This window comes from Nyctereutes procyonoides, unplaced genomic scaffold (assembly GCF_905146905.1).
Source record: "Nyctereutes procyonoides isolate TBG_1078 unplaced genomic scaffold, NYPRO_anot_genome, whole genome shotgun sequence".
Lineage (NCBI taxonomy): Eukaryota > Metazoa > Chordata > Mammalia > Carnivora > Canidae > Nyctereutes > Nyctereutes procyonoides.
In genome coordinates this window covers 15,754,352-15,779,784 of record NW_026575142.1, presented here as the reverse complement: position 1 = coordinate 15,779,784, position 25,433 = coordinate 15,754,352, and the positions used below count along the sequence as shown (strand labels likewise).

Below are 25,433 nucleotides of genomic sequence, written 5' to 3'. Positions count from 1 at the left end.
TGACATTAAATTCATTAATGAGGGGATCCCTGGGTGGTTCAGCGGTTGAGCATCTGCCTTTGACTCAGGTCATGTTCCCTTCGACCTAAGATCAAGTCCCACATCAGGCTCCCTGCATGGAGCCTGCTTCTCTGCCTGTGTCTGTCTGTCTGTCTGTCTCTGCCTCTCTCTCTCTCTCTCTCTCTCTCTGTCTCTCATGAATAAATAAATAAAATCTTTTTTAAATTTTTAAAAAATTCATTAATGAATTAGCTGCCAGGCACTCTGCTAAGTGTTAGGAGCCCAGAGTTGACTCCACTGCAGTCCCTGCCCTAGAGGAACCTAATAACTGGAGATTGCATTTGTGTATTTATTTTATTTTATTTTATTTTATTTTATTTTATTTTTTTGCATTTGCAAAATACATTGCAAAACACATGTATTTATGTGTTTATTAGGCCTCCTAAGAACCTGGGATTGGCTTATAGACAGCAAAGAAAGATAAATGATTTTTTTATTTATTTTTCAATACCCCTACTGTTACAGAAGCAGACCACGAGCACTCGAAAACATAGAATCAGCAAAAACAAAAAGTAAAACATCTCCAGCACACCCAGAAATCATCGCCATAACCCTTGGTTCTTATCTGCTCATGTCTTCATATGCATACATATTATTAATAAGTGTTTTCCCCACAAAAAAGTTTTCATATTGTTTGCAGATACACTGTGTCTTGTAACCCGTTTTTCTTTTCAGTCAATAATTTCCACTTTTCTGTGTCAGTAAATGCTTCGAAAACTCAGTACGTATTCAAATTCTCCCATTTCAGCCAAAAAGGTCCTTTACAGCTAATTTCTCCAAATCAGCCTTCAACTCAAGGCTTTACACTGCATCTCCTGATTACATCCTCCCTCTCTCTGTAAGTCCAGTGTAGTGTCTGTCTTATGATTCTGACTTGATGAAAAGAACTGGCCAGCTGTTCTGAACAGTCCATCTTCTTTTTTACTTGCCTGGTTGTTTCCTTGTGACATCATTTTACTACGTTTCCCCCCTTATCCTCTGCATACAAGTGGAAGATCTAACAAGAGATGCGACAGAAGCGAGTTACACATTCTGGGCTAGCACACTTCACGGGGGGCATGATGTCCTCTATATTCCTTCGCATCAGAATACACGTCTGAAAACCTGGTTGACCCACCATTAGTGATGATCAAATTGACCCCTGGGCAATGGCCATAATTGGAGATTTTGGAGGGAAAGGGCAAAAGGAGAAACGGAATAGGAAGAGGGTGCACACGACCTGGCTGCCTAAAGGAGGTAGGACCCCAAGGACATCCAACTGCGCTCCCCACTCTGGCATCGCACAGGTTGCGACCAATCTTCTGATCTTGTTCTCATAATTAGGAAGGCACAGCCAGAACATTTTTCTTTATAAAACTGAGCTGAGCGGATGCGGTATTCAGCCCGCCGGAGAGGCACCATCACCCTCTCTGCAACCTGCGACAGGACCCATAAAGGGGGCGGGGAGAGCTGCTCGGACCCACCTTCCAGGAGCAGCCCTTTCCTGCCTCCGGCCACCAGGGGGAGCTACGACAAAACAATCGTTCGTTCAGACGAGCGGCAACGCGTCTGGGCAAAGCTTGTCCGCCCCGGGGATCCGTAGCAAGGGGCCGCGGCTGGGAAAACTGTGTTTCTGATTTCTCGCGAGCACCAGGAAGCTCCTCCCCGCTTGCGCGTGCTCAGGCCCCTTCCGGCGGTTTGCGGCAGGGGGCGCTGTCGGCGGCGTCGCGGCGGCCGTGCGCCGCGGCGACGCTCTCCCGGCGGGCAGTGCGGCCCGGCTCTCCGGCGGCGGCGAGTGCCACGTCCCAAGTGCTACGCGGAGGAGCGGAGCGGGCGGTGCGCGGGGGGCGGGGAGCAGCGCGGATCCCGGCCCGGCCACACTGCGCGCCCGCCGCCATGGGGTCCTCGCAGAGCGTCGAGATCCCTGGCGGGGGCACGGAAGGCTACCATGTCCTGCGGGTAAGGGCTCCGACGGCGCGCTGGAGGCGGGGCCCGGCCGCGGGGAGGCAGAGGCCCCGACGGGCCCGTTCCCGGGGCGGCCAGGCCCGACCCGGGAAAGCGGCGGCGGCCGCGGGCGCTGCCTTGGCCGAGGCGGGTCCGGGAGGTCGCTGGCCTCACGCCTCCCCGGAGCGCTCCGGGCCCGGGGTCCGCCGCCCTGGGGGGACGGGGTGGATGGAGCCTGAGCGGCAGCCGGCGACCTGTCGGGGGGCGGCCCAGACGTGGGGGGCGGGCGGGGACGGCGGCCTTTTCTGTCCCCTCTCTCTTGATTCTTCTCTTACAAAGTTAGGAAGGGTGTGGGGGCAAAGTCTGCAGAAGAGGTGATGGTGAAGGTAGCACTTGAATTTTCTGAAAAAAAAAAAAAAATGAAGCCTGGAACTGGCAGGGCGAAACGCAGGAGGTGCGACGGCAGGTGTTAACTCACCTCGGCCCTGGCTGGATGTCCGGAAAAGCCCAGTTAGGCAAACAGAATGAAATGGCCCAGAAGTAGGTTCGACGGACTTAAATTTACTTGATTTTACGGGTCTTCCCCCCCACCCCCTCCCGGGTCGCTCCTGACCTTACTAAGCCTCCTTTTCCACATTTCCTGGCGCAGAGAACTTCCGTTCTAAGACTGCTCAGAGTGTGCTGGAGATTAAGGTTTAGATCCACAATGGTAACAGGTAATGGGAGAGGAACTTTTTTTTTTTTTTTTAAGAAAGAAAAGAAAAGTCTAAGTAAATAAAGGAAAGCAGCCTCAGTCACCAGGATGGAGAAACCTAGTATCTCAAAAAAAAAAAAAAAAAAAAAAAAGAAAGCATCAGGTAAGCCCCTGCTTTTATGAGCAACCTAAGTTGTTGCAGAGCATGTGGGTCTTCTAGGACTGGAAGTCTTTAAGAGTAGCACTGATGGTTATGTGCTGTGACACCTGCACGAGCGGCGAGGAGATGGATTGGCGGCAAAGCGGCCCTAATCTGTAGCACCGCTTCAGGACGTAATAGAGTGTCATTAAATATTAGCCACTCACAAGCAAGAACATTTTCGCTGGGAGTGAGAAAGTGTACTTTCTGGTGCGTACAGTCATTTTCTGCCTTAGAGCCCACGTTTTAGGTGAGACAACATTCGTAAGGTGAATTACCTAGATATGTGTGTGATAGCACTGTGAGGGATCACCTTTCTGATCTAAAGGATTATCATGTCTTCTTGTCTCTCCACTCTACTAAAAAATCTCTCTTGAAGCCACGCTTTCGGTAGGAAAGGACGATTTTCCCAGAAAATAAGCAAACTGCATTCCTTTTAGCTAAGCTGACCCCAAGAGCCACACTGGTGGGAGAAATTGAAGGAGAAATGCCAGATCCAGATGTAAAATGAAAGTTGGTGGCAGTGCTTTTCTCTTGCCTGGTTTGATTTTCGGTATCCTGCCCTGGGGTGCGATGTCTGGTATTTTTTTTTCCCCCAGTGACTGACTGTGGCCATGAATCCTTGGGGGTTCGTGATATTTTAATGACACATACACTCAGTAAAATAGCATTATTGAGTTTTAAAGGTCTGTTAGAAAGACGTACACATCAAAAGGATTGCAGTTGAGTGGCTTCTGGTAATGACTGTGTTCATGTAGAGTGAGTTGAAGTGTATTTTCTTTTACATAGGTGTGCCTCAGTAAATCACTCCTACGTTTTCAGTAGTGCAGTGTGTTATTAATCTATGAATCTGATTTTCAGTAACACTAGGGACAACCTTAGTTTCCAGTCTGCATCTGAAGCATAAATGTTGCAAAAGATGAAATCTTACTCGGGTTTTATTAAAAGGAACTTTAAAATAGTAATGACCCTCTAACTGAGGAGAATTTTTTTTTTAATGTTTTTGAGTTCCTAACCCACTGTCCCTGATTCTGTAATTGGTTTCCAGTTATCTTTGTTTTTAGGGGGGAAAGTACTGTATTAAATCTGAACATTAAAAAAAAATCTTCCTTTCATTTATTATGGCCCAAATATACAGTGATAAATTCCTATTCTGGATTACTGAGCTTGTAAACTAGAATAAATATGGTAAACTGACCTTGGCATAAAATCACTCTTGTTAACAAGTTCTAGAATGATTTCATTAGAAGTTTGTTTTCTTTAATAATCAATTCTCTGGCCATTTCCTTGTTAGTAATAAAAACTTGTTCGACTGGGTTTTAAAATAACAGTTATAGTGACAGCCATATCTAGTGCTGTTTTATTGTTGTTATTAAAAAGTCCTTATAATTCAAATCAATTGGATTTACATTTTTTTTCTATTTGCCATATCCATTGGTAGGTTCTGCTTTTAAATTTTTTTTAGGGAACAACCTTGAAGTACTGTCAGATTTTCTTTTCTTTTTTTTTTTTTTTTTAAGATTTATTTATTTATTCATGAGAGACAGAGAGAGAGAGGCAGAGACCCAGGCAGAGGGAGAAGCAGGCTCCATGCAAGAGCCCGATGCGGGACTCGATCCCGGGGCCCCAGGATCACACCCTGGACTGAAGGTGGTGCTAAACCGCTGAGCCACCCGGGCTGCCCTACTGTCAGATTTTCTGCTGTGGGCAGTATACTTTCCTTCTTATGTATTATGCATTTATGTATTAATGAACATTTTCAGGTTGTGATCATACTGTTTATCCAATTCTCCATTCCTACCTTAGAAGTAACCACTATAGTTTCTTAAGTATCTTTTCAAAAATGTTTTATGCAGGCAGAAGAATTCTGCCCCCTTCACTCTGTTTCCTTTTGTAACTATTGGAATCATAAGATACATACTGTTCCCCTCCGCCTTCTTTGATAATCCGCCTTCTTTGATAATCCATCTTGGGAGTCTCTCCTTAGCAGCAGAGATCTGCCTCTTGGTTTCACTTAGCTTCATAGTAGTTTGTTGTACCACAGGTTAGTTAAACAGCACCTCCTGGTGATGGACATACAGTTTTTCTAGTCTTTGCTGTCACCAGTATATGTTCACAACCTCAAATCCAACCTTTGTTTTCACTTAAAATGTACATTTCCCCAAATTATTGAATCTTAATGTTGCTTACTTACACAGATCTTCATTTGTTGATCTTTCTTCATTTTAGTAGACTACTGCATTGCGTTCTGATTATCAATGGGTGTTCATTACGGATCTTTTGTTTATTTTTTTAAAAGATTTTGTTTATTTGACAGAGAGATAGAGCACAAGCAGGGGGGAGGAGAAGCAGGGGAAGGAGGCTTAGCAAGGAGCCTGATGTGGGGCTTGATCCTAGGAACCCTTGGATCGTGACCTGAGCTGAAGGCAGATGCCTAACAGATTAAGCCACTCAGGCATCCTCATTACAAATCTTTTAGATAAGTTTTAAAAAGTATAACAAAGAATCTAAACTACTTGTAATTCTGCCATCTTTTTTTTTTTTTTTGTAAATCTGTCATCTAAAGGTAAATACTGATGAAGTCTTTTTCCTAGTCTTTTTTTTTTTCCCTATGCCTAACCTTGCCCCTCACCATGTTTCACAGAAATTTTGAATGACATGACATATTCAAGTACAGTATGGTCTGAAGTTATCTTAGGATGTTGGCTTACAACCTAGATACCCAGTACCCTAGGCACTGTTAAATAAATCAGGGCCTAACCACAGAGTGGGATGCTATGCATTCATGAAAGTGGCATTTCAGAACACTCTGTGGCTTTAAGTATGCCCCTCTGTGTAGGTGCCCAGGAAAATAAAATGGAAAGGTAATAAGCCAGGATACTAAAAGGGTTATTGGTAGAAATTTCCACCGTGGCCATGAAATATTTGTATATTCACAAAAAAATAATTAAAAGATATTTTTAAAAGGTTGAATTCTATTGGAAATTTTTCAGTTCAGAATCCTTCTTTTAAAAATAGCATTATAAAAAAATAGCATTATATTTCAGATTCCCTCATGCATTAAATCCAATTCATGTTCATCAGGAGTACCACTTTTATTCCCACTCTCTAATCTTAACATTAGGCAGCAAAAATGTCAGCCAGGCCTTCTTAGTATTGTTAGAAGTTACTATGAGTTACTGCAGTTGAAATATGTTGAATACAGAATTCTTGGGACACCTGGGTGGCTCAGCGGTTGGACGTCTGCCTTCGGCTCAGGGTGTGATCCTGGAATCTCGGGATCAAGTCCCACGTCGGGCTCCCTGCATGATGGAACCTGCTTCTCCCTCTGCCTCTCTGTCTCTCTGTGCATCTCTTATGAATAAATAAATAAAATCTTAAAAAAAAAAAAAGAATACAGAATTCTTGCCTAGATTCTCCCTTAATTACCAAGTGAACCACACAAGGCCATTTTTGGAGTTCCCTCATTGATACCCATTATAAGATTTGTTTCTAAATTTAAATATTCAGATTAGTTGCATTCTACACTTAATATTCTTTGAGATGGGGGTTATCTGAGGACATTCTGGAACCAGTGTTCACTCCACAATGAGGGCATGGAAAATGTCATGTTCACTGTTTCTTGTCATTTCCTTCAGGAGGGATTTTGAGGTAATAGATGTTTTAAAGGAAAAGCCATTGAGATGAAGTATGTCTCCGCGTAGTAACAGGCCTTTATCTCCTGAGCCATTTTACTACAGACTGGGCAACATTAAATACTCTTCTTAGAGGAGAAAGTGACAGAATTATTTCCATAGAAAGTGGAATACCTAGACATATTTACTGTTACATGGATCTGTTCTTTTTAAGTGCCTCACTAGTCCGGATGAAATCCTGCAGGATTTCAACTTGGTACTTATTTTGATAAAGGGAATTCCTAATATTTGTTAGTCATAGTTTTTTTCCACTAACATAGTGTTTCTCTGACTTTTTTTTTTTTTTAAGATTTTATTTATTTATTCATGAGAAACACAGAGAGAGGCAGAGACATAGTCAGAGGGAGAAGCAGGCTCCCTGTGGGGAGCCCAATGCAGTACTTGATCCCAGGACCCGGATAGGGCCCTGAGCCAAAGGCAGACACTCAACCACTGGAACCACCCAGGCATCCCATTCTCCAACTTTTTAAATTCATGTCCCTATTTGAAAAACAAACGTCTCACTACTGGCCTCTTCTCACTCACTGTGAAAACAGTGGGTAAGAAATGAAAATAGGTTATTTCATGTTTCTCAAGTGTAAAGTTATAATCAAAAAAAGCTGTATAAATACCCACCTAAGGGTTATGATCTCCCACAACTGTCTCTTACTAAAAGACTATGAGTAGGGGTGCCTGGTTGCCTCAGTTGCATGTAACTCTTGATCCTGCATTGTGGGTTTGAGTCCCACGTTGGGTGTAGAGATTAATTAAAAAATAAAATTTTAAGACTATGAAGTTGTTTAATAAACATTCTTTGAAAGTCCTTTCAAATGTAGGAATCAGATTATTTCAGTTCATAAATGCCATAAAATACAATGCATGTGAACCATACACACTTTTAGGAATTGTAAATATTGAACATAAACTTTTCCTGATATGAACAGACCTTGAACAAATCAGCATTCCACGGTTTATACACACTTTCATATTTTGTTATGAAGTGTTTTAAGGTATGAACTATCATCCTCCAATACCTTATTTGGAATTACACTTTTTGTTCTGGTCAGTAAGTAGTAGAGCACACAGCACTGGCTGTACTTTTTCTGGGTCAGATACTGACAGGATTTTTTTAATGCCACTGAAATTTTCATAAGAATAGAACTTAGAAAAAAAAGAATTAACCTTAGAATAACCATTAATTTCAGTATATTTATTTTGCAGGCTTTAATACTGTGCTGGAGAGCATTATATTAGTTTGATTCATTAATGCTGGTTAATCTAAACTAGAAAATATTTATCTGTAAAGGTTTGATACATCAGAATATTACTCTAGATTGCCTTCAGAGATGTGATAAGTAAGATGACTTTTTTTTTTTTCCCTAAATAGCATGCGGAACCAAAGTTGTTACTCTGACAGATTGTGCATGTCCGTCTTGGCATTGCAAATAAATTTACTGTAGCATTAAGAGAATAACGCTAAGGATTGATTTTGTTTTAAGCACCAGTGAGAGAGCATTCCAGCACATTCTCAGCAGTAAGGAGCCTTGTCATCTGGTAAACATAAATATATTGAGAGACTTTGGAGTAGACCACCAGAGGCTACTCTTGGGAATCACTGGATCCTAGTGTTAGCTCCGTCATTGTGTTTCCTTGGGCAGATATTTGAACTTTTTTAGTTTTATTCTTTTTATCTGAAAAGTGACGATAATAGTAGTGCCCCCTTCCGTTTTTATCAAAAACCATATTAGATATTATATATGAAATATTTTGGGAAAAAATTGAGCGTCTTAATTTTTTTTCTGGCCCCCTGCCACCTTACTGAAGACCTCACTCTTAAATGCTGTCTACCTCATTGGTTATCCCAAAGATTTAAATGAGATATTCCGTAATAAAGCACTTAGCATATGGTCTAGAAAGACTCCATAAATGTTAGCAGATGCCTTTATTATTAACATCTGCATTACTGTATCACCCATTAAGAACCACTTTTATAGTGGCAATACAATTTAAAATAGGCCTCTAAGCATATTAGGTAGCATTTCTATTTGCTTGCTCATTCACTGGCTACTTGTCCAGGTACCTAATCCTATACTTTACTGCTGTTTAAAACATAAGTTTTGGGCAGCCCGGATGGCTCAGCGGTTTAGCGCCACCTTCAGCCCAGGGCATGATCCTGGAGTCCTGGGACCGAGTCCCACATCAGGCTCCCTGCATGGAACCTGCTTCTCCCTCTGCCTGTGTCTCTGCCTGTGTTTCTGCGTGTGTGTGTGTGTGTGTGTGTGTGTGTGTGTGTGTGTGTGTGTCATAAATAAATAAATAAAATCTTTTAAAAAAATAAAACATAAGTTTTTGGGTCTCCTGGCTGGCTCCATTGGAAGAGCATGCAACTCTTGATCTTGGGGTCATGAGTTCAAGCCCCACGTGGGGTGTCTAGATTACTTAAATAACTTTTTAAGAGAAGCCTAAAACATAAGTTTTGGGTCAGATCTGACCCATTAGTTTTATTAATGTGCCTGCTAATTTTTAAGAATCCTCACTTTTAAGGAACTTTTGTCTTTTCTAAAAGGTAGGTAGGTACCAGTATCCTTTTCATTGCTTAGCATCAGAGTGATACTAAACACATTAATTTAAATGACTAAAAGAGGCTATGTAATTAAAATACTGTTGTTGGGTTTGATCTACACTGTAGAAGCTATAGATAGCTTAGTGGCAGTTAGACTTATTTCATGGTGAGTCATTCAGTTTTAGAAACTCTTGTCAACCTCCTCACTTTACAGCTAAAGAAAAGGAGCACAGAAAGCTTGTTGCCTAAGGTCATGCAACAAATTTTCTGTCCCTAAGAAATAAATACGTAAGTTGGTATTTGGAGATATTTATAAAATTAGGTGACAGGTTGTCAGAAGTTTTGCTTCTTTTGGAATAGACTTCAGTTTCTTTCAACATCATTTTCCTGATATACAGACCTTTTCTAAGAAGGTACTGTATACTGATAGGTTTTAGTTTCCTTTTATTTATTTTTTAAAAGACATATTTATTTATTCATGAGAGACACAGAAAGAGGCAGAGACACAGGCAGAGGGAGAAGCAGGCTCCCTGCAGGGAGCCCAGTGAGGGACTCAGTCCTGGAACCCTGGGATCATGTCCTGAGTCGAGGCAGACGCTCAACCACTGAACCACTCGGGCATCCCTTAATTTCCTTTAAGATACCATTAGAATTTCATTTCAAATTGCTAAATATGTTATAAATTACATCATAAGGTCAGTCAGTAAAACATGCTCCTTGAGTTATTTTGGTAGAACATATGAGAATGTTTTAGCAAGTAAAGCTTGAACTCTAAGAATCTACTGCAAAATAATTTCCACACATCTGTGTCAAGTCCCCGGTAGGAAAACTGGACCTTTTCAGACATAGAAGATCTCCCTCACCCCACGCCAAAAGTGCCTTTTTTATAACTGAAGAATTTAGGGTTTACTTTTATTATATAACATTCCCGAGTCTTGTCCCATCATTTTGGTCCCCAAAGTATATACATATAACATGAGGCTTTATGTGTGTAGATGAAATGAATCATCAGTGATACTTGGATTGAACTCAATTTTTAGTCTTATTTAACATCCCTGCTGTTTTTAAAAATAGTACAAAAGTGAGAGTGTTGACATTAAATTGCAAGCCAGAGGAGATGATGGTGTAGACAGAAAGTCATTCAGAGGGACTTACCTACCTTTTCTGTGTGAGGGCATTGGTGGTGCAGTATTAAAGAAGAGAGTTACACATTACACTGAGCGCATTTTATGGAAACATCTCCATGGTTAGAAAACCTAAGAGAAATAATTCACATACTAGCTAGAAAGTGGGTAAGAGTATCTTTGTATCACCTTATCAAATGTGTACTTTGATGATATGCTGTGTTCTGAAAGTAGCTTTGCTGTTTCCTTTTTTTTTTTTTAAGATATTATTTATTCATGAGAGACAGAGAGAGGCAGAGACACAGGCAAAGGGAGAAGCAGGCTCCATGCAGGGAGCCTGACGTGGGAGTCGGGAGTCGATCCTGGGGCTCCAGGATCACACCCTGGGCTGAAGGCAGGTGCTAAACTGCTGAGCCACCCAGGGATCCCCTGCTGTTTCCTTTTTGTGTTGCATTAAGGTAGCAGTTCTGTAGTCCTCAGCTGGAAGTATATAAATGACCAGTGGAGTTGGGAGAATGGCTTACCCTGACTCCACCCAAACTCTTCTTTCCTTCTATTCTGCTGTCCTTCTGTCCCCAGGCCAAAATTTAAGAGAGTGGTTCATGTGAAATGACCCAAACCTAGTATAAATACTATTGCATTTTTAATCCCAGGAGAAGAGATGGATGCTTCACTGGAAAGCAACCAGTATAGAACAGTGAGGTCTGTGCATGAAAAAGCCATGCTAAATCTGGTAAAACTTTTTAATGATCCAGGATCAGAAGGTGAGAGAAAAGCCAGAAGTTTGTTTGTTTTTTTTAAAGCCAGAAGAATAATTGCGTTTATTACCTGAAGGTTGATTGGACAAAACAGTGAATAGTATCTCTCGTAGGACTGTTTTTCAAACTTTGTTTTTCTGACAGATCAAAGTAAGAAATTTATTTTCCATTGCAGCTGGTATGTACTACTTCATTTTATGAAAAACAATGAAATGTTTATTAAGTCACGAATTTTTTATATTTTATCTTTTCTGATATATTTTCTTATTTTGACATTTGTTCTGTAATGACCAATTAAATTAATTTCAGAAGCCACTGAAACTCCCTACAGTAGTTGAATGACACCACCTTAAGAATTTCTATATAGTTGGTGATTCCAAATCCAGCTTCTAATCATGAGTGTTAATTTCTTTTTATGTAATGGGGATGAATACCCCTTCACTATGCAGTTTCTGTAGTAAGGTTCTCATTTTTGCCTTCTGAGTAAAAAATATCTAGGAGATTTTATCTTATTGTAGCTGGTTTTTTCTAGTGTTTATGAAAGTATTTCTTTCATGTTGTGATTTTTATTTTGATTAAGATAACCTCCAAATGTAAATTTCAGCTCCTATAAGTACCTGTCCAGGTTTTGATAACATTGACTTTTATCATTCATTTGTAAGCATAACTACTCTTTAGTATTTTCAGCTGCTGCTTTTTAGTTCTTAATTGTTCAAAGTGAACCATGAGGCCTGAGAAGAATTAGAAAAAGTGCTACTTCAGCATACTTGTTAGAACTCTCAGGGAATGGATTTGTATAGAGTCAATTTCTTCCTGAGAATGGATTATTTACTGCTTTCAGTAACAAGAATATGCTTTATGCAAATCTGTTTTTAAAATATATTGCATGCTTCCCAGCATCATTGACAGGTGCTAAATATATTTTAGCCTGTTCATATCTTTAATTGTGGTGATGACATCCATATGCTATATTATATTTGTATTGGAATACAAATGTACTTCCCACCTAGACTTTTGGTGTTCGATATGGTAGCTTCTAACTACATATGGCTGTTTAAACTTAAATGTAAATTATTTAAGTTAAATGAAGTTAAAAATTCAGTTCCACAGTCACATGAGCCACATTTCATACATGGTTAGTGGCTACTGTATTGGATAGTACATGTCCAGATTTCTGTAATTGCAAAAAATTCTAAAAGTGGCTTAATGGCAGAGACCTTTTTTAAGATCTTTGCATACACTGCAATAAGAAACCATTACAATCACACTTTTTAAAAAAAAGATTTATTTTTGAGAGAGAGCCAGCACGTGTTCACACAGGATTCACACACAAGAGAGAATCTTGAGCAGACTCCCCATGGGGGAAGCCTGACATAAGGCTTGATCTCACAGCACTGAGATCATGACCTGACCTGCAATCAAGAGTCAAACACTTAACTGGCTGAGCCACCCAGGCACCTCACAATTGCACCTTTTTCCTAAGTGCGTATACATACTCACTAGGTAGAATTTGGTAAGTGGCTTAGCCCTGGTACTTTTTCTTCCTTTTGGTTTTTGATTTTTGAGACTTTTATTACTTCTCATTTTCTGCCAGCTATCATTTTTTGCTATAATCAAGCAACATTAACATCTCTTTCAGTTCTTCTGGTTGTTACTCTGTTGGTGGAAACCAGGAAGCCAAACCATGTAAATGTAAATAGACTGTAAGAGTGGTCCTGAAACTAAAGAGCATTGTACTAAAGAATGAATGGGTCAAGCAGGAAAATAAAGAATTTTAAAAATTCATAGAAACAAATGAAAATGAAAACACAACTGGTCAAAAACTTTAGTAGGATTCAGCAAAGCCAGTCCTAAGAGGGAAGTATATAGCAGTACAAGCCTTTCTCAAGAAACAAGAATCTTGGTCTCGAATATACAACCTAATCTTATACCTAAAGGAGCTAAAGAAAGAACAGTGAATAAAGCCTAAGCCCAGCAGAAGAGAATTTATAAAGATTAGAGCAGAAATCAATGAAATAGAAACCAAAAGAACCTTAGAATAGATCAACGAAACTAGGAGCTGGTTCTTTGAAAGAATTGATAAGATTGATAAATCCCTGGCCAGACTTATCCAAAGAAAAGAGAAAGGACCCAAGTAAATAAAATCATGAATGAAAGAGGACAGATCACAACCAACGTGGAAGAAATACAAACAATTGGGCAGTCCGGTGGCCCAGCAGTTTAGCGCCGCCTTCAGCCCAGGGCGTGATCCCAGTGTCCTGGAATTGAGTCCCACATTGGGCTCCCTGCATGGAGCCTGCTTCTCCCTCTGCCTGCGTCTCTGCCTGCTTCTCTCTCTCTCTCTCTCTCTCTCTCTCTCTCTCTCTCTGTCTCTCATGAATAAATAAATCTTTAAAAAAAGAAATACAATGATAACGTATTATGAGCAACTATATGCCAACAAATTAGGCAATCTGGAAGACATGGATGCATTCCTAGAGATGTATACGCTATCAAAACTGAAACAGGAAGAAATAGAAAACCTGAGCAGACACGTAACCAGCAAGGAATTTGTAGCCGTGATCAAAAATCTCCCAACAAACAGGAGTCCAGGGCCAGATGGCTTCCCAGGGCAGTTCTACCACACACTTAAAGAACTAATAACCTACTTTTCTGAGGCTGTTTCAAAAAATAGAAATGGAAGAGAAACTTCCAAACTCTTCCTATGAGGCCAGCATGACCTTGGTTCCAAAACCAGAGGAAGACCCCACCAAAAAAGAATTACAGCTCAATATCCCGAATAAACATGGATGCAAAAATTGTCACCAGTATACTAACCAACAGGATCCAGTAGTACAGTGAAAGGATTATTCACCACAAACAAGTGATACTTATTCCTGGGCTGCAAGGGTGGCTCAACACCTGCAAATCAATCATAAAAGAATGGACAAGAGCCATATGATCCTCTCAATAGATGCAGAAAAAGCATTTGACAAAGTACAGCATCCTTTCTTGATTAAAACTTTTCACAGTGTAGGGATAGAGGGAACATATAGCTCAATATCATAAAAAGCATATGTGAAAAAGCCCACAGTGAATAGCATTCTCAATGAGGAAATACTGAGGGCTTTTCCCCTAAGATTAGGAACACAGCAGGGATGTCCACTATCACCATTGTTGTTCAACATGGTACTAGAAGTCCTAGTTTCAGCAATCCTACAACAAAAAGAAATAAAAGGTATTTGAATTAACAAGTCAAACTCTTGACTCTGCAGATGACATGATATCCTATATGGAAAACCCAGAGGACTCCACCCCAAAATTGCTAGAATTTACACAGGAATTCAGCAAAGTGGCAGGATATAAAATCAATGGACAGAAATCAGTTGCATTTCTACACCCTACTAATGAGACAGAAGATAAATTAAGGAGTCAATTCCATTTACTATTATGCCTAAAACCATAAGATACCTAGGGATAAATCTAATCAAAGAGGCAAAAGATCTATACTCAGAAAACTATAGAATGCTTATTAAAGTAATTGAAGACACAAAAAAAATGGAAAAACGTTTCATGTTCATGGATTAGAAGAACAAATGTTATTAAAATGTCTATGCTGTCTAGAGCCATCTATACATTCAATGCAATTCCTATCAGAATACCATCAACTTCTTTTCACAGAACTGGAACAAATAATCCTAAAGTTTGTATGGAACCAGAAGGGACCCTGAATAGCCAAGGGAATTTTGAAAAAGAAAACCAAAGCTGGTGGCATCACAATTTCAGACTTCAAGCTCTGTTATAAAGCTGTAATCATCAAGACAGTATGGTACTGGCATAAAAACAGACACATAAGTCAGTCAAGTAGAATAAAGAACCCAGAAATGGACCCTCAACTTTATGGTCAACTAATCTTTGACAAAACAGAAAAGAATAGCCAATGGAAAAAAGACTGTCTCTTCAACACATGGCATTGGGAAAATTGAACAGCCACGTGCAAAAGGATGAAACTGGACCATTTCCTCACCCCATACACAAAAATAGACAAAATGGATAAAAGACCTATATGTGAAACAGGAATCCATCAAAATCCTACAGGAGAGCACAGGCAGTAACCTTTGTGACCTTGGCGTAGGAACTTCTTCCTAGACACATCTCTAAAGACAAGAGAAGCAAAGGCAAAATGAACTGTTGGGACTTCATTAAGATAAAAAGCTTTTGCACAGCAAAGGAAACAGTTGACAAAACCAAAGACAACCAACACAGTGGGAGAAGATATTTGCAAATGACATAACAGTTAAAGGGCTAGTATCCAAAATCTATAAAAAACTTATCAAACTCAACACCGAAAGCACAAATATAATCCAATCAAGAAATGGGCAGGAGAAATGAACAGACATTTCACCAGAGATAGCGTACAAATGGCCAACAGATACATGAAAAAATGCTCAGCATCACTCAGCATCAGGGAAGTACAAATTAAAATCATAATGAGATACCACCTGATGCCAGTCAGCATGGCCAAAATTAGTAAGTCAGGAAATGATAGATCTTGGTGAGGATGCAGAAAAAGGGGAACCCTTTTACACTATTGGTGGGCATGCAAGCTGGTGTAGCCACTCTGGAAAACAGTATGGCAGGTCCTCAAAAAGTTGAAAATAGAGCTACCCTAGGACCCAGCAATTGTGCTACTAGGTATTTACCCCAAAGATACAAATGTAGTCATTCGTAGGGGCCCCTGCACCCCAATGTTTATAGCAGTGATGTCCATTGACAGAGGAATAAAGATGTGGTTTATGTATACACACAATGGAATACTACTGTGCCGTCCAAAAATTGAAATCTTGCCATTTGCAAGGATGTGGTTGAAACTAGAGGGTATTATGCTCAGCAAAATAAGTCAGTTTGAGAAAGACAATTATATTGATCTCACTCGTGGAATCAAAACAGGATCATAAGGGAAGAGGGGGGAAATAAAATGATTAAATCAGAGACCATAAGAGACTCTTAATCATAGGAAACAAACTAAGAGTTGCTGGAGGGGAGGGATGTGGAGGGATGGGGTAACTGGGTGATGGACATTAAGGAGGGCACGTGGTGTAATGAGCATTGGGTATTATATAAGACTGGTGAATTACTGAACTCTAGATCTGAAACTAATAATATATGTTAATTGAATTTAAATTATTAAAAGTGGTCGTGAAATATTCTGAAGAAGAATGAGCATTAGAGTAAGTTACTTTGTGGCCTTTGCACTGACTACTCAGAGTCCTTTTGGATTCAATTGCTGGCTTTCAAACTGTGTTCTTTGTAGGTGAAATATTGGGTATGTTCCTAAGTTGTAGTAATTTGATTTCTGCTTTTTGGATAGAGGAAGTATATGTTAAAGCTTTTTAAAGTGCACATAAATGTACAGCTTGATGAATTTTCACAAACAGCATTCTCATATAACCAGCGTCCATCCCTTTCCAGGCACACCCTGACAACCTACCAACCCTCCAGAGTGTATGCTGTTCTGATTTCGAACACATAGATTAGTTTGACCTGTTCTTAGCCTTATATATATAAATGGAATCATATGTACTCATTTGTGTCTAGCTTCTTTTGCTCAAATATGCTTGTGAAGCGTATCCATCTTGTTGTGTATTATTGTAGGCCTCTCATTTTATTAATTATTTTATAGGGGATCCCTGGGTGGCTCAGTGATTGAGCGTCTGCCTTAGGCCTAGGGCATGATCCTGGAGTCCTGGGATTGAGTCCCACATCGGACTCCTTGCATGGATCCTGCTTCTCCCTCTGCCTGTGCCTCTGCCTCTCTCTCTGTGTGTGTGTGTCTCTCATGAATAAATAAATAAATAAAATCTTTTAAATATATATATATATAAGTTATATATATGTTATATATATATATTATACTATTGAGAGACTATACCAGGATTTATGTATCTATTCTGATGTTCATGGGCATTTGTGTAGTTTTTAATTCAGGGCTAGTACAGATAGTGCTGCTCTGCACATTAACTGTGTATGTCTTTTGGAGAATATATATACTCATTTTTCTTGGGTTTACCAAAGAGTGCAATATTAGTCAAATATTTCAGTATTTACAAATTATTGCCAAATAGTTTGCTCATTTATATTCCCACAAGCAATAATTAAAGATACAGAATATCTATATTCTGTGTCTTCACTAACTCTCACAAGATATTTTCCATCTTTTTTCATTTTGTCCAATCTGGTGGGTGGGTAGTGGTTTAATTTGCATTTTCTTGATGACTATTGAAGTTGAGCATATTTTCATACTTTTGGCCACATCAGTATCCTTTTTTCTTAGGATCTGCTAAAACCTTTTCCCTATTTCCCCATTAGATTAAAGGGGTTTTTTTTAGCAGCTTCATTGAGATAGAATTTCCTACCATTAAATTCAACATTTTATTTTTATTTTTTTATTTTTTATTATTATTTTTTTATTTATTTATGATAGTCACACACACAGAGAGAGAGAGAGAGAGAGGCAGAAACACAGGCAGAGGGAGAAGCAGGTTCCATGCACCGGGAGCCCGACGTGGGATTCGATCCCGGGTCTCCAGGATCACGCCCTGGGCCAAAGGCAGGCGCCAAACCGCTGCGCCACCCAGGGATCCCAAATTCAACATTTTAAAGTAGATAGTTCACTACTTTTTTAGTATATTTACAGAGTTGTGCAATCATCACCAATATCTAATTCCAGAACCTTTTAATTATCTCCAGAAAGAAACTCCATGCCCATCAGCAGCTACTTCCCATTCCTCCTACCCCTTACCCTTGGCAACCACTAATCTACATTCTGTGGATTTGCCTTTTCTGGACATGTCATATAAATGGAATCATTCAATATGTGGTCTTCATGATTTAGTGTAATGATTTCAAGGTTTATTCATGTTATAACATGAATATGCCATTCCCTTTTGCCAAATAATATTTCATTCTTTAGGTATATCACATTTTCTTTATTCATTCATCAGTTGAGGAACATTTGGGTTATTTCCACTTTCTGGCTGCTATGAATAACGCAGCTGTGAAATTTGTGTACAGGTTTAGGGTGCCTGGGTGGCTCAGTGGTTGAGCATCTGCCTTTAGCTCAGGTTGTGGTCCCAGGATTCTGGGATCGAGTTCCACATCGGGCTCCCTGCCAGAAGCCTGCTTCTCCCACTGCCTATGTCTCTGCCTCTCTCTGTGTGTCTCTCATGAATAAATAAAATCTTTTTAAAAAGTAAAAGTAATTTGTGTACAAGTTTTTTTTTTTAAAGATTTTATTTATTTATTCATGAGAGACAGAGAGAGGGAGAGGCAGACACAGGCAGAGGGAGAAGCAGGCTCCACGCAGGGAGCCTGATGTGGGACTGGATCCTGGGTCTGCAGGATCAGGCCCTGGACTGAAGGTGGCGCTAAACCACTGAGCCCCCCGGGCTGCCCCTGTGTACAAGTTTTTATGTGGACATGCTTTCACTTCTCTTGTTTATATATCAAGGAATAGAATTACCTTGTTTAACATTTGAAGATCTGCCAAACTTTCCCACAGTGACTGCACCATTTTACATTCCCACCATCAGTATGTGAAGGTTTGTTTCCAACTATTGTTATTGTCCTTTTTATTTTAACCAACCTTGTAGATGTGAAGTCCTATCTCATTGTGCTTTTACTCTCTCAATGATTTGCAGTAGTTCTAAATCTGTTTTGATTAGAGTTCCTTTGTTGGATGTGTATTGTATCTTTTCATTTTCTTAATTGTCCTTTGATGAGAAGTTTGTAATTTTTAGTATAGTTTATAAATTTTCTTAGCTTATGATTTGTGCTTTTTTTTTTTAAGGATTTTATTTGCTTATTCATGAGACTCACACACACGCACACACACACACACACAGAGGCAGAGGGAGAAGCAATCTCCACGCAGGGATCTGGACATGGGACTCGATCCCTGGTCCCCAGGATCAGGCCGTGGGCTGAAGGCGGCGCTAAACCGCTGAGCCACCCGGGCTGCCCAGTTAGTGCTTTTTGTATCCAGTTTAAGAAGTCTTTTTGTATTTGAAAATCTCAAAAGTATTCTCCATGTATTTCTCTAAAGGCTCAATCATTTTACCTTTATGGTTTATGGTTTCATTTTTTTATTCTACTTTTTTTTGTTCTTTGATCTTCAGCTCTGTTGTCCATCTGGAATTGATTGAGAGACATTTTTTTAAAAGATGGTTTCTCGGGCAGCCCAGGTGGCTCAGTGGTTTAGCGCTGCCTTCAGCCCAGGGTGTGATCCTGGAGACCTGGGATCGAGTTCCATGTCGGGCTCCCTGCATGGAGCCTGCTTCTCCCTCTGCCTGTGTTTCTACCTCTCTCTCTCTCTCTCTCTCTCTCTCTCTCTCTCTCTCTCTCTGTGTGTGTCCCATGAATAAATAAAATCTTAAAAAAAAAAGATGGTTTCTCTCCAATTGCTAGCAAACATTTTATTTTTTTTTCTTTTTTTTTTTTAAAGGGTGAGAGACAATTAATACGTGTTTAAAAAAATAATGTAGTGTTCAGGTATTCGTTGGTTATAAAGATTTGTCCTCAGGTGATGATTGCAGAGTTAGGAAGAGGAGATTAAGGTTTGTAGGATTCCCGAGGTGCTTGACTGGCTCCATGTAAAGAGCACGTGACTCTTGTTCTTGAGGTCCTGAGTTTGAGCCCCATGTTGGTGTAAAGATTATTTAAATAAATAAATTTAAACAAAACCAAATTTTTTCCAAGCACCAAACATACCAAGTATACCATAAAAAAGTAAAAAAAGATTTGTAAGACTCCTATCATATGTCAGAGTCTTAGCTAGGCATTTCATAAACTCCTTCAATCTCTATAGTATTCTTATAAAGTAAATGACATCATTCTTTACTTGGAAATGAAAAAACTGAAGCCCAGAAAGATAAATACACTTTCTTAAGCTCACACAGCTAGTAAGTAGGTAAAATCATGCCTCAAAACTAAGTCAGTCTGGCTCGGGAACTCTATTATCTTTTCTTTGTTCATTTTTTCCAAATCTTGTAAAATCTTAACTATTAAATTTTCTAATTTTACCTGTCCATCTTAAATTACTATAATATTTGGCCCAATAATAGATGCTGATGACCTGTGAAAACAGGTAGGAGAGTAGGTAGGTAGGTAGATAGGTAGATGGGTTTTGTTTTTTGTTTAAGGTGGCTTGAGGGAAGCAGGCAATGAATCAACAATTGAGACATTTTGGGACAGAAAGAATTGAAGTAAAAATCTGATGCTTGAAAGATTGGGTGCCTAAGAGATTCTTGTCAGTGGATAATAATGCCAGAGAATCTTGCCTGTGTGGATGTTTAATTTGCTGTGTTGCAGATCTTATTTTCCATGCTATGAAATTAAGGAAATTTCCTTTAAGTATATTAGGGTCAGAGAGGGCATTTTCTAGGGCTCCCTCTGCTGGTTTCCTGTTAGTAATTAAGATACCTAGTTGCCAAAATTAAGCTGATACTAATGATGTAAATAAATTTAGGAAAGAAAATGATTTCAGGGTCCATTAGAGGAGATCAATGTTCATAGCAAATGCAAATAGAAAAATAGAGGATTATTTAAGTTCATTTATTTTAGAATTCAAGTTTGGCTATTGAATCTCTTTCAAGTTATGGGGAAGACTACTTTTTTTGGCGGGGAGAAGACTACTACTAATGGTATTGGAAACTTTCTATTTCAAATAAATAGTAAAACTTTATACTCAGAGGGTAGCATGGGAAGCATCAGTATATGTGGGATCAACTTTCTGAGTTGGTGATGACATTACAAAAGTACTATTTTTAGCCCTTTTTAGCTAAAAGATAAACTTCTAGCAGCAGCTTCAGAGGAGAATTCTAGGACTGGATGGTTTCTAGAAAACTTGGTTGTTTGGAAATATTCAGAGAATTAGATGATTAGATGAGGACCTTACTAAATGAGAAACGGTGGGGGGACTCCAAAGGTCTATGGCAATTACCTCTTTTCACACCCAGGGTATTTCACATAAAATTGCTAGGCAGCTATTAGGCATTTCACACCTCGTAGATCATGACCCTTTCCCAGCTAGCTGTGACTTGACCTCACTTTTCTTCTCATAATAGCTCCAGACAACTACCGTTTCCCTTTCAGAGTTGCCTTTTGAGGTGAAGTCTGTCTGCCATTTTGAGTTCTAGACATTTTGCTTGGTAATATGCAGAATATAAAATAGCCCTTATTTAAGAAAACTGATTATAAAGAATCTAAACAAGTATGTGCTGATTTTTTTCGTTAGAGCTAACACTTATAAATAAGAAATCCCTTTGATATTTAACTTGTTTAATTTGCAAAAGTGATGTAGTACCAAACTTGGAGGAAATTTTATGTAAAGCAAAGGTTAAACAGTTTTAGTTAAGTATTGAACCATCTTTATAATGGACTATTTCTTCCTGTGACAAATGAAGAAGACCTAGTTTTACTTCTTCAGGAGTATAATTTGGTTTTAAATAATGATAGTATAATTTGGTTTTAAATAAATAATAGGTAGCATTAGTCCAAGAAATAACAAATATATTACTAATCCAAGATTAAATATCATTAGTCTAAGAAGTTGGGTATTAGAGGGACAGATTCTGGGAATAATCTGGGTTCTATTGTGAAAACATTAAAATGATTTATTACTGTGTAGATCAGCTACAGATTTATGTATGGATGAGTGTGTGCATCTATTATTTGCATGACTTCAGAATTGACTATTAGAACTGTTAGGACTGTTACAGATCATCAGCCTGCAAATATCAAGGCAAACCTCATTTTCATAGGGTAGTTTTGACAGTATAAAATAAAATCAGAATAAAAAGTCCTTAAAACATGAAAATATTTTAGAGGAAATGCAAAGTGCATTAACTTTTTGCTGTTTCCTCATATTACTACTATTAATAGCTCCTAATATTTTTATTACTTGTAAATTTAGAAAATTTAATAGTTAATTTTAGTCAATTTCAAATTTGGGATGCTAAATATTTGAGTTGTTGAAAAGCTAAGTAATCTTCATCTTCCATTTAAAGTCCACTGTAAGTCTGGCTCCATGCTTTTTCTCCAGTCTTCTTACCAGACTAATAGTTAGTTTTAAGATACATTTTGAATTTAACCTCTACCACGAATCAGCAGGACCATAGCCAAGTCATGGGATGGTTTCTTTATCTGTAAATAAAGGAACTACACAAAATCTATGGTTTTAACACTTTATTTGGAGAAATCCTTTGAGAATCTAATGAAAGCTATGGATCTTTCTACCTGGAGAACTGCTGATTCACACAGAATGTTGCATATAATTTCAGGATCTGCAGTGTTCCCTGAAGCCATCCATACAGACTTCAGTTTAAAGAGCCCCCCTGGATTGTAGGTTTTCTGATTTCCAAAATCTATAATTCTGTATTTCTATACCACACCATCCTGTTATCTGACTATACTATATTATCCTTTTTTTTTTTTTTCAGACTCATTCTGGAATTTGTACTCATTATCTCAACTTTCAGATGTCCTTCTTTTCCCTTTATCCTCACCTTTAAAACCCTCTACTTAGGGCAGCCCGGGTAGCTCAGCGGTTTAGCGCTGCCTTTGGCCCGGGGCCTGACCCTGGAGACCCAGGATCGAGTCCCACGTCAGGCTCCCTGCATGGAGCCTGCTTCTCCCTCTGCCTGTGTCTCTGCCTCTCTCTCTCTCTCTCTCTCTGTGACTATCATAAATAAATAAAAATTAAAAAAATTAAAAAAAAAAACAAATATCTTTTTTTTTTCCTGTGAATCTTCTTCAGTCAGAATTAATTTTCTCCTTAGAACTTTGTGCTTCCTTTATAGCCCTTAACCTGTTTGGTCTTGTATTACGGTTGGAGGGCTGTGTGTCCTCTGTCTTCCCTTCCTCTTCATATCTGTTCCTTAATGAATTATAAGTATCTTGACATCAGCAGCTATGTTCCCGTTAGTTTTATAATTGAATGGTGCCTTACTAGTAGTAGTCATGGAATAAATGCTTGCTAAATTAATTTGAGTTTGTCACTTAGTTCTAATGACTGTCTGTTATGTCATATGCTATATCCTGGGAAGGTTGCCTCTGTCCCCTGAAAGTAGAAAGTGGTGTGAAATAGAGAAAGAACCACATATATGGGATGAATTTAAATAATGGATTGAATTTAGGGAGCTGCAAGGGCATTATCTGGGAGAGATGAAGAGAAATGAAAGAACTTGTGTTTCCTTAGTGAAATTAGTCTATTTTTACTGAAAATAGATAGGTATTAAAATTTAGCTTACAAATTTTGATTAAGCTTTGTATTTTACATTTTTGGCACTTTTGTTTTTATAGGTACAAGAAAATTCCCCGGGACATAGAGCTGGACTGGAGCCTTTCTTTGATTTTATTGTTTCTATAAATGGTTCAAGATTAGTAAGTTAAGCTTTTGTAGTTTCAACTAAAATATTTTGTAATCTTTTGAAAATGGAATTTTTCAGATTATCTGAGGTGAATGTTTATTCATTAGTTACAATCATTAGATGGAGTATACCAGTTTGTAAAAATTATGTTAATAAACATGAAAATGCCAAATACAGAATACTATACCTCCCACTTCAGTGATTATCTTAGGAGAATACAATATTCCTAATACTTTTATTAGGAGACTTTTTATATGTTGAATATTCAGTTTTTTAAGTGGAAAGAATTAAGATGGAAAATGTTTGCTTTCTCAGTGATTTCAGACTTTTGTATGTTACTGACAAGTGGATTAGTAAAGACTCATTCTCAAATAACTTGGAACTAAATTTCATGATATATAAATAGTGTTTTTAGAAACAGATAGAGAGGTATGTTCCAAAAGTACAGAATTAAAACCACCTTTTATAAGTTGCTTTCAGTTTACTTATAGTAAAGTCTTAAAGGAAAAATAGAATTTCAGCAAAGGAAATTCTCATGACAGTGGCTACTTGGTTTATTTTTTCACAGCAGTTTTAAGTTTTTGTTCATTATTTATCAGCATCTCCTACATAATGGCCTTTATTCATTTTTGTAATGAAATATTTAACATGCTGTTTCCATTTTTCTTTGCTGCCAATTCCTAATAAATAAATAAAGTGTGTATATAGGAGTGCTGTCCAAAATTAAACCACAACCTCAGCAAATGTTTTAGATTTTAAAATCAAAGTCATACCAACTCTGTTAGTAATATGACTTTTTAGGGAGTATTTCAGTTTTATAGCACTAAAGTCAAGATCTCTTCAAATAATGTTGGGTTGCAAAATCTATAATCCATAGTCAGCTATTAGAAAAAAGTCTGAAGTTGGCAACACAGGAGTTCTTAATTTTTGGCATTCACTCCAAGAAACATTTGAATGTTAATAAAAGCTTTACCTGTTGGATGTTTTATTTAGGTTGGTTATTAACATTTCTCCAGTAGGGCCATAGGATGCTTATTAAGCTGGGATAATTAATGCTAATTTTTTATTAAGAGAAATGATTTCTATGTGTTCACAGAATAAAGACAATGACACTCTTAAGGATCTACTGAAAGCAAATGTTGAAAAGCCTGTAAAAATGCTTATCTATAGTAGTAAAACACTGGAGCTGCGGGAGACCTCCGTTACACCCAGTAACATGTGGGGTGGCCAGGGCTTGTTGGGAGTGAGCATTCGTTTCTGCAGCTTTGATGGGGCAAATGAAAACGTTTGGCATGTATTGGTAGGTATCAACTTTGACCTGTTACTTACAGTTTAAGAAATGATGTAGAAAGGTGCTGTATTCATCTTTGTTGGATTTTAGAGTTTTAGGCTATTTTTGGTTTCTGAAAATTAGAATTCCTAGCTATTATTAACAGTTTTTAATAATTTAGGAAGAGAAGTAGATATAGATGGCTAAGAACTATTATACTAGTGATTCATTCATTAGAAGGAGAAATGTTAAAGCAGATAGCTACAGATAGCTAAAATAATATTTTTAATTTTTATTAAATGTGATTTTTAGCTAATGATTTAAATATATATATTCTATAGTTTCTGACATCTGACATGTGAATAAGATAGAAATAGAAGGGTTTTTTAAATCACTAAAATTAAGGACTATGAACCATAAAATTTGGAAGATTATTTTATATACATTATTTTTGGGTGTTTTCTTTGTGTTATTCTAGGAAGTAGAATCAAATTCTCCTGCGGCATTGGCAGGTCTTAGACCTCACAGTGATTATATCATTGGAGCAGATACAGTCATGAATGAGGTAATTGTTGGGTTTATTAGTAATGAAAGTTACGTAAAATTTTCTCATTAATGTTTTAAAGTTCAGAAGTATATTTGCATACTTCACATTTAGAGTTGAAATTTAGGTCTTTGCTAATCAAGATAACTTATGTGTCGGTGTTAAACAGAACACTTGGGAGGTGTCTTACAGGGTATGGCTGTGAGGAAAAATACAT

General features: G+C 38.4%; 1 protein-coding gene across 1 annotated transcript in view; it reads left to right on the top strand.

Annotated features, from left to right (window-relative positions):
• Nucleotides 1-1,797: 1,797 nt before the first annotated feature.
• Nucleotides 1,798-25,433, top strand: part of GORASP2 (golgi reassembly stacking protein 2) — a 38,244-nt gene continuing 14,608 nt past the window's right edge. The window contains exons 1-4 of the mRNA XM_055307961.1: nucleotides 1,798-1,998; nucleotides 23,335-23,415; nucleotides 24,499-24,702; nucleotides 25,151-25,237. Coding sequence (XP_055163936.1) covers nucleotides 1,936-1,998; nucleotides 23,335-23,415; nucleotides 24,499-24,702; nucleotides 25,151-25,237 — 435 coding nt within the window. The 5' untranslated portion in view covers nucleotides 1,798-1,935. The remainder of the gene's footprint in view (nucleotides 1,999-23,334; nucleotides 23,416-24,498; nucleotides 24,703-25,150; nucleotides 25,238-25,433) is intronic.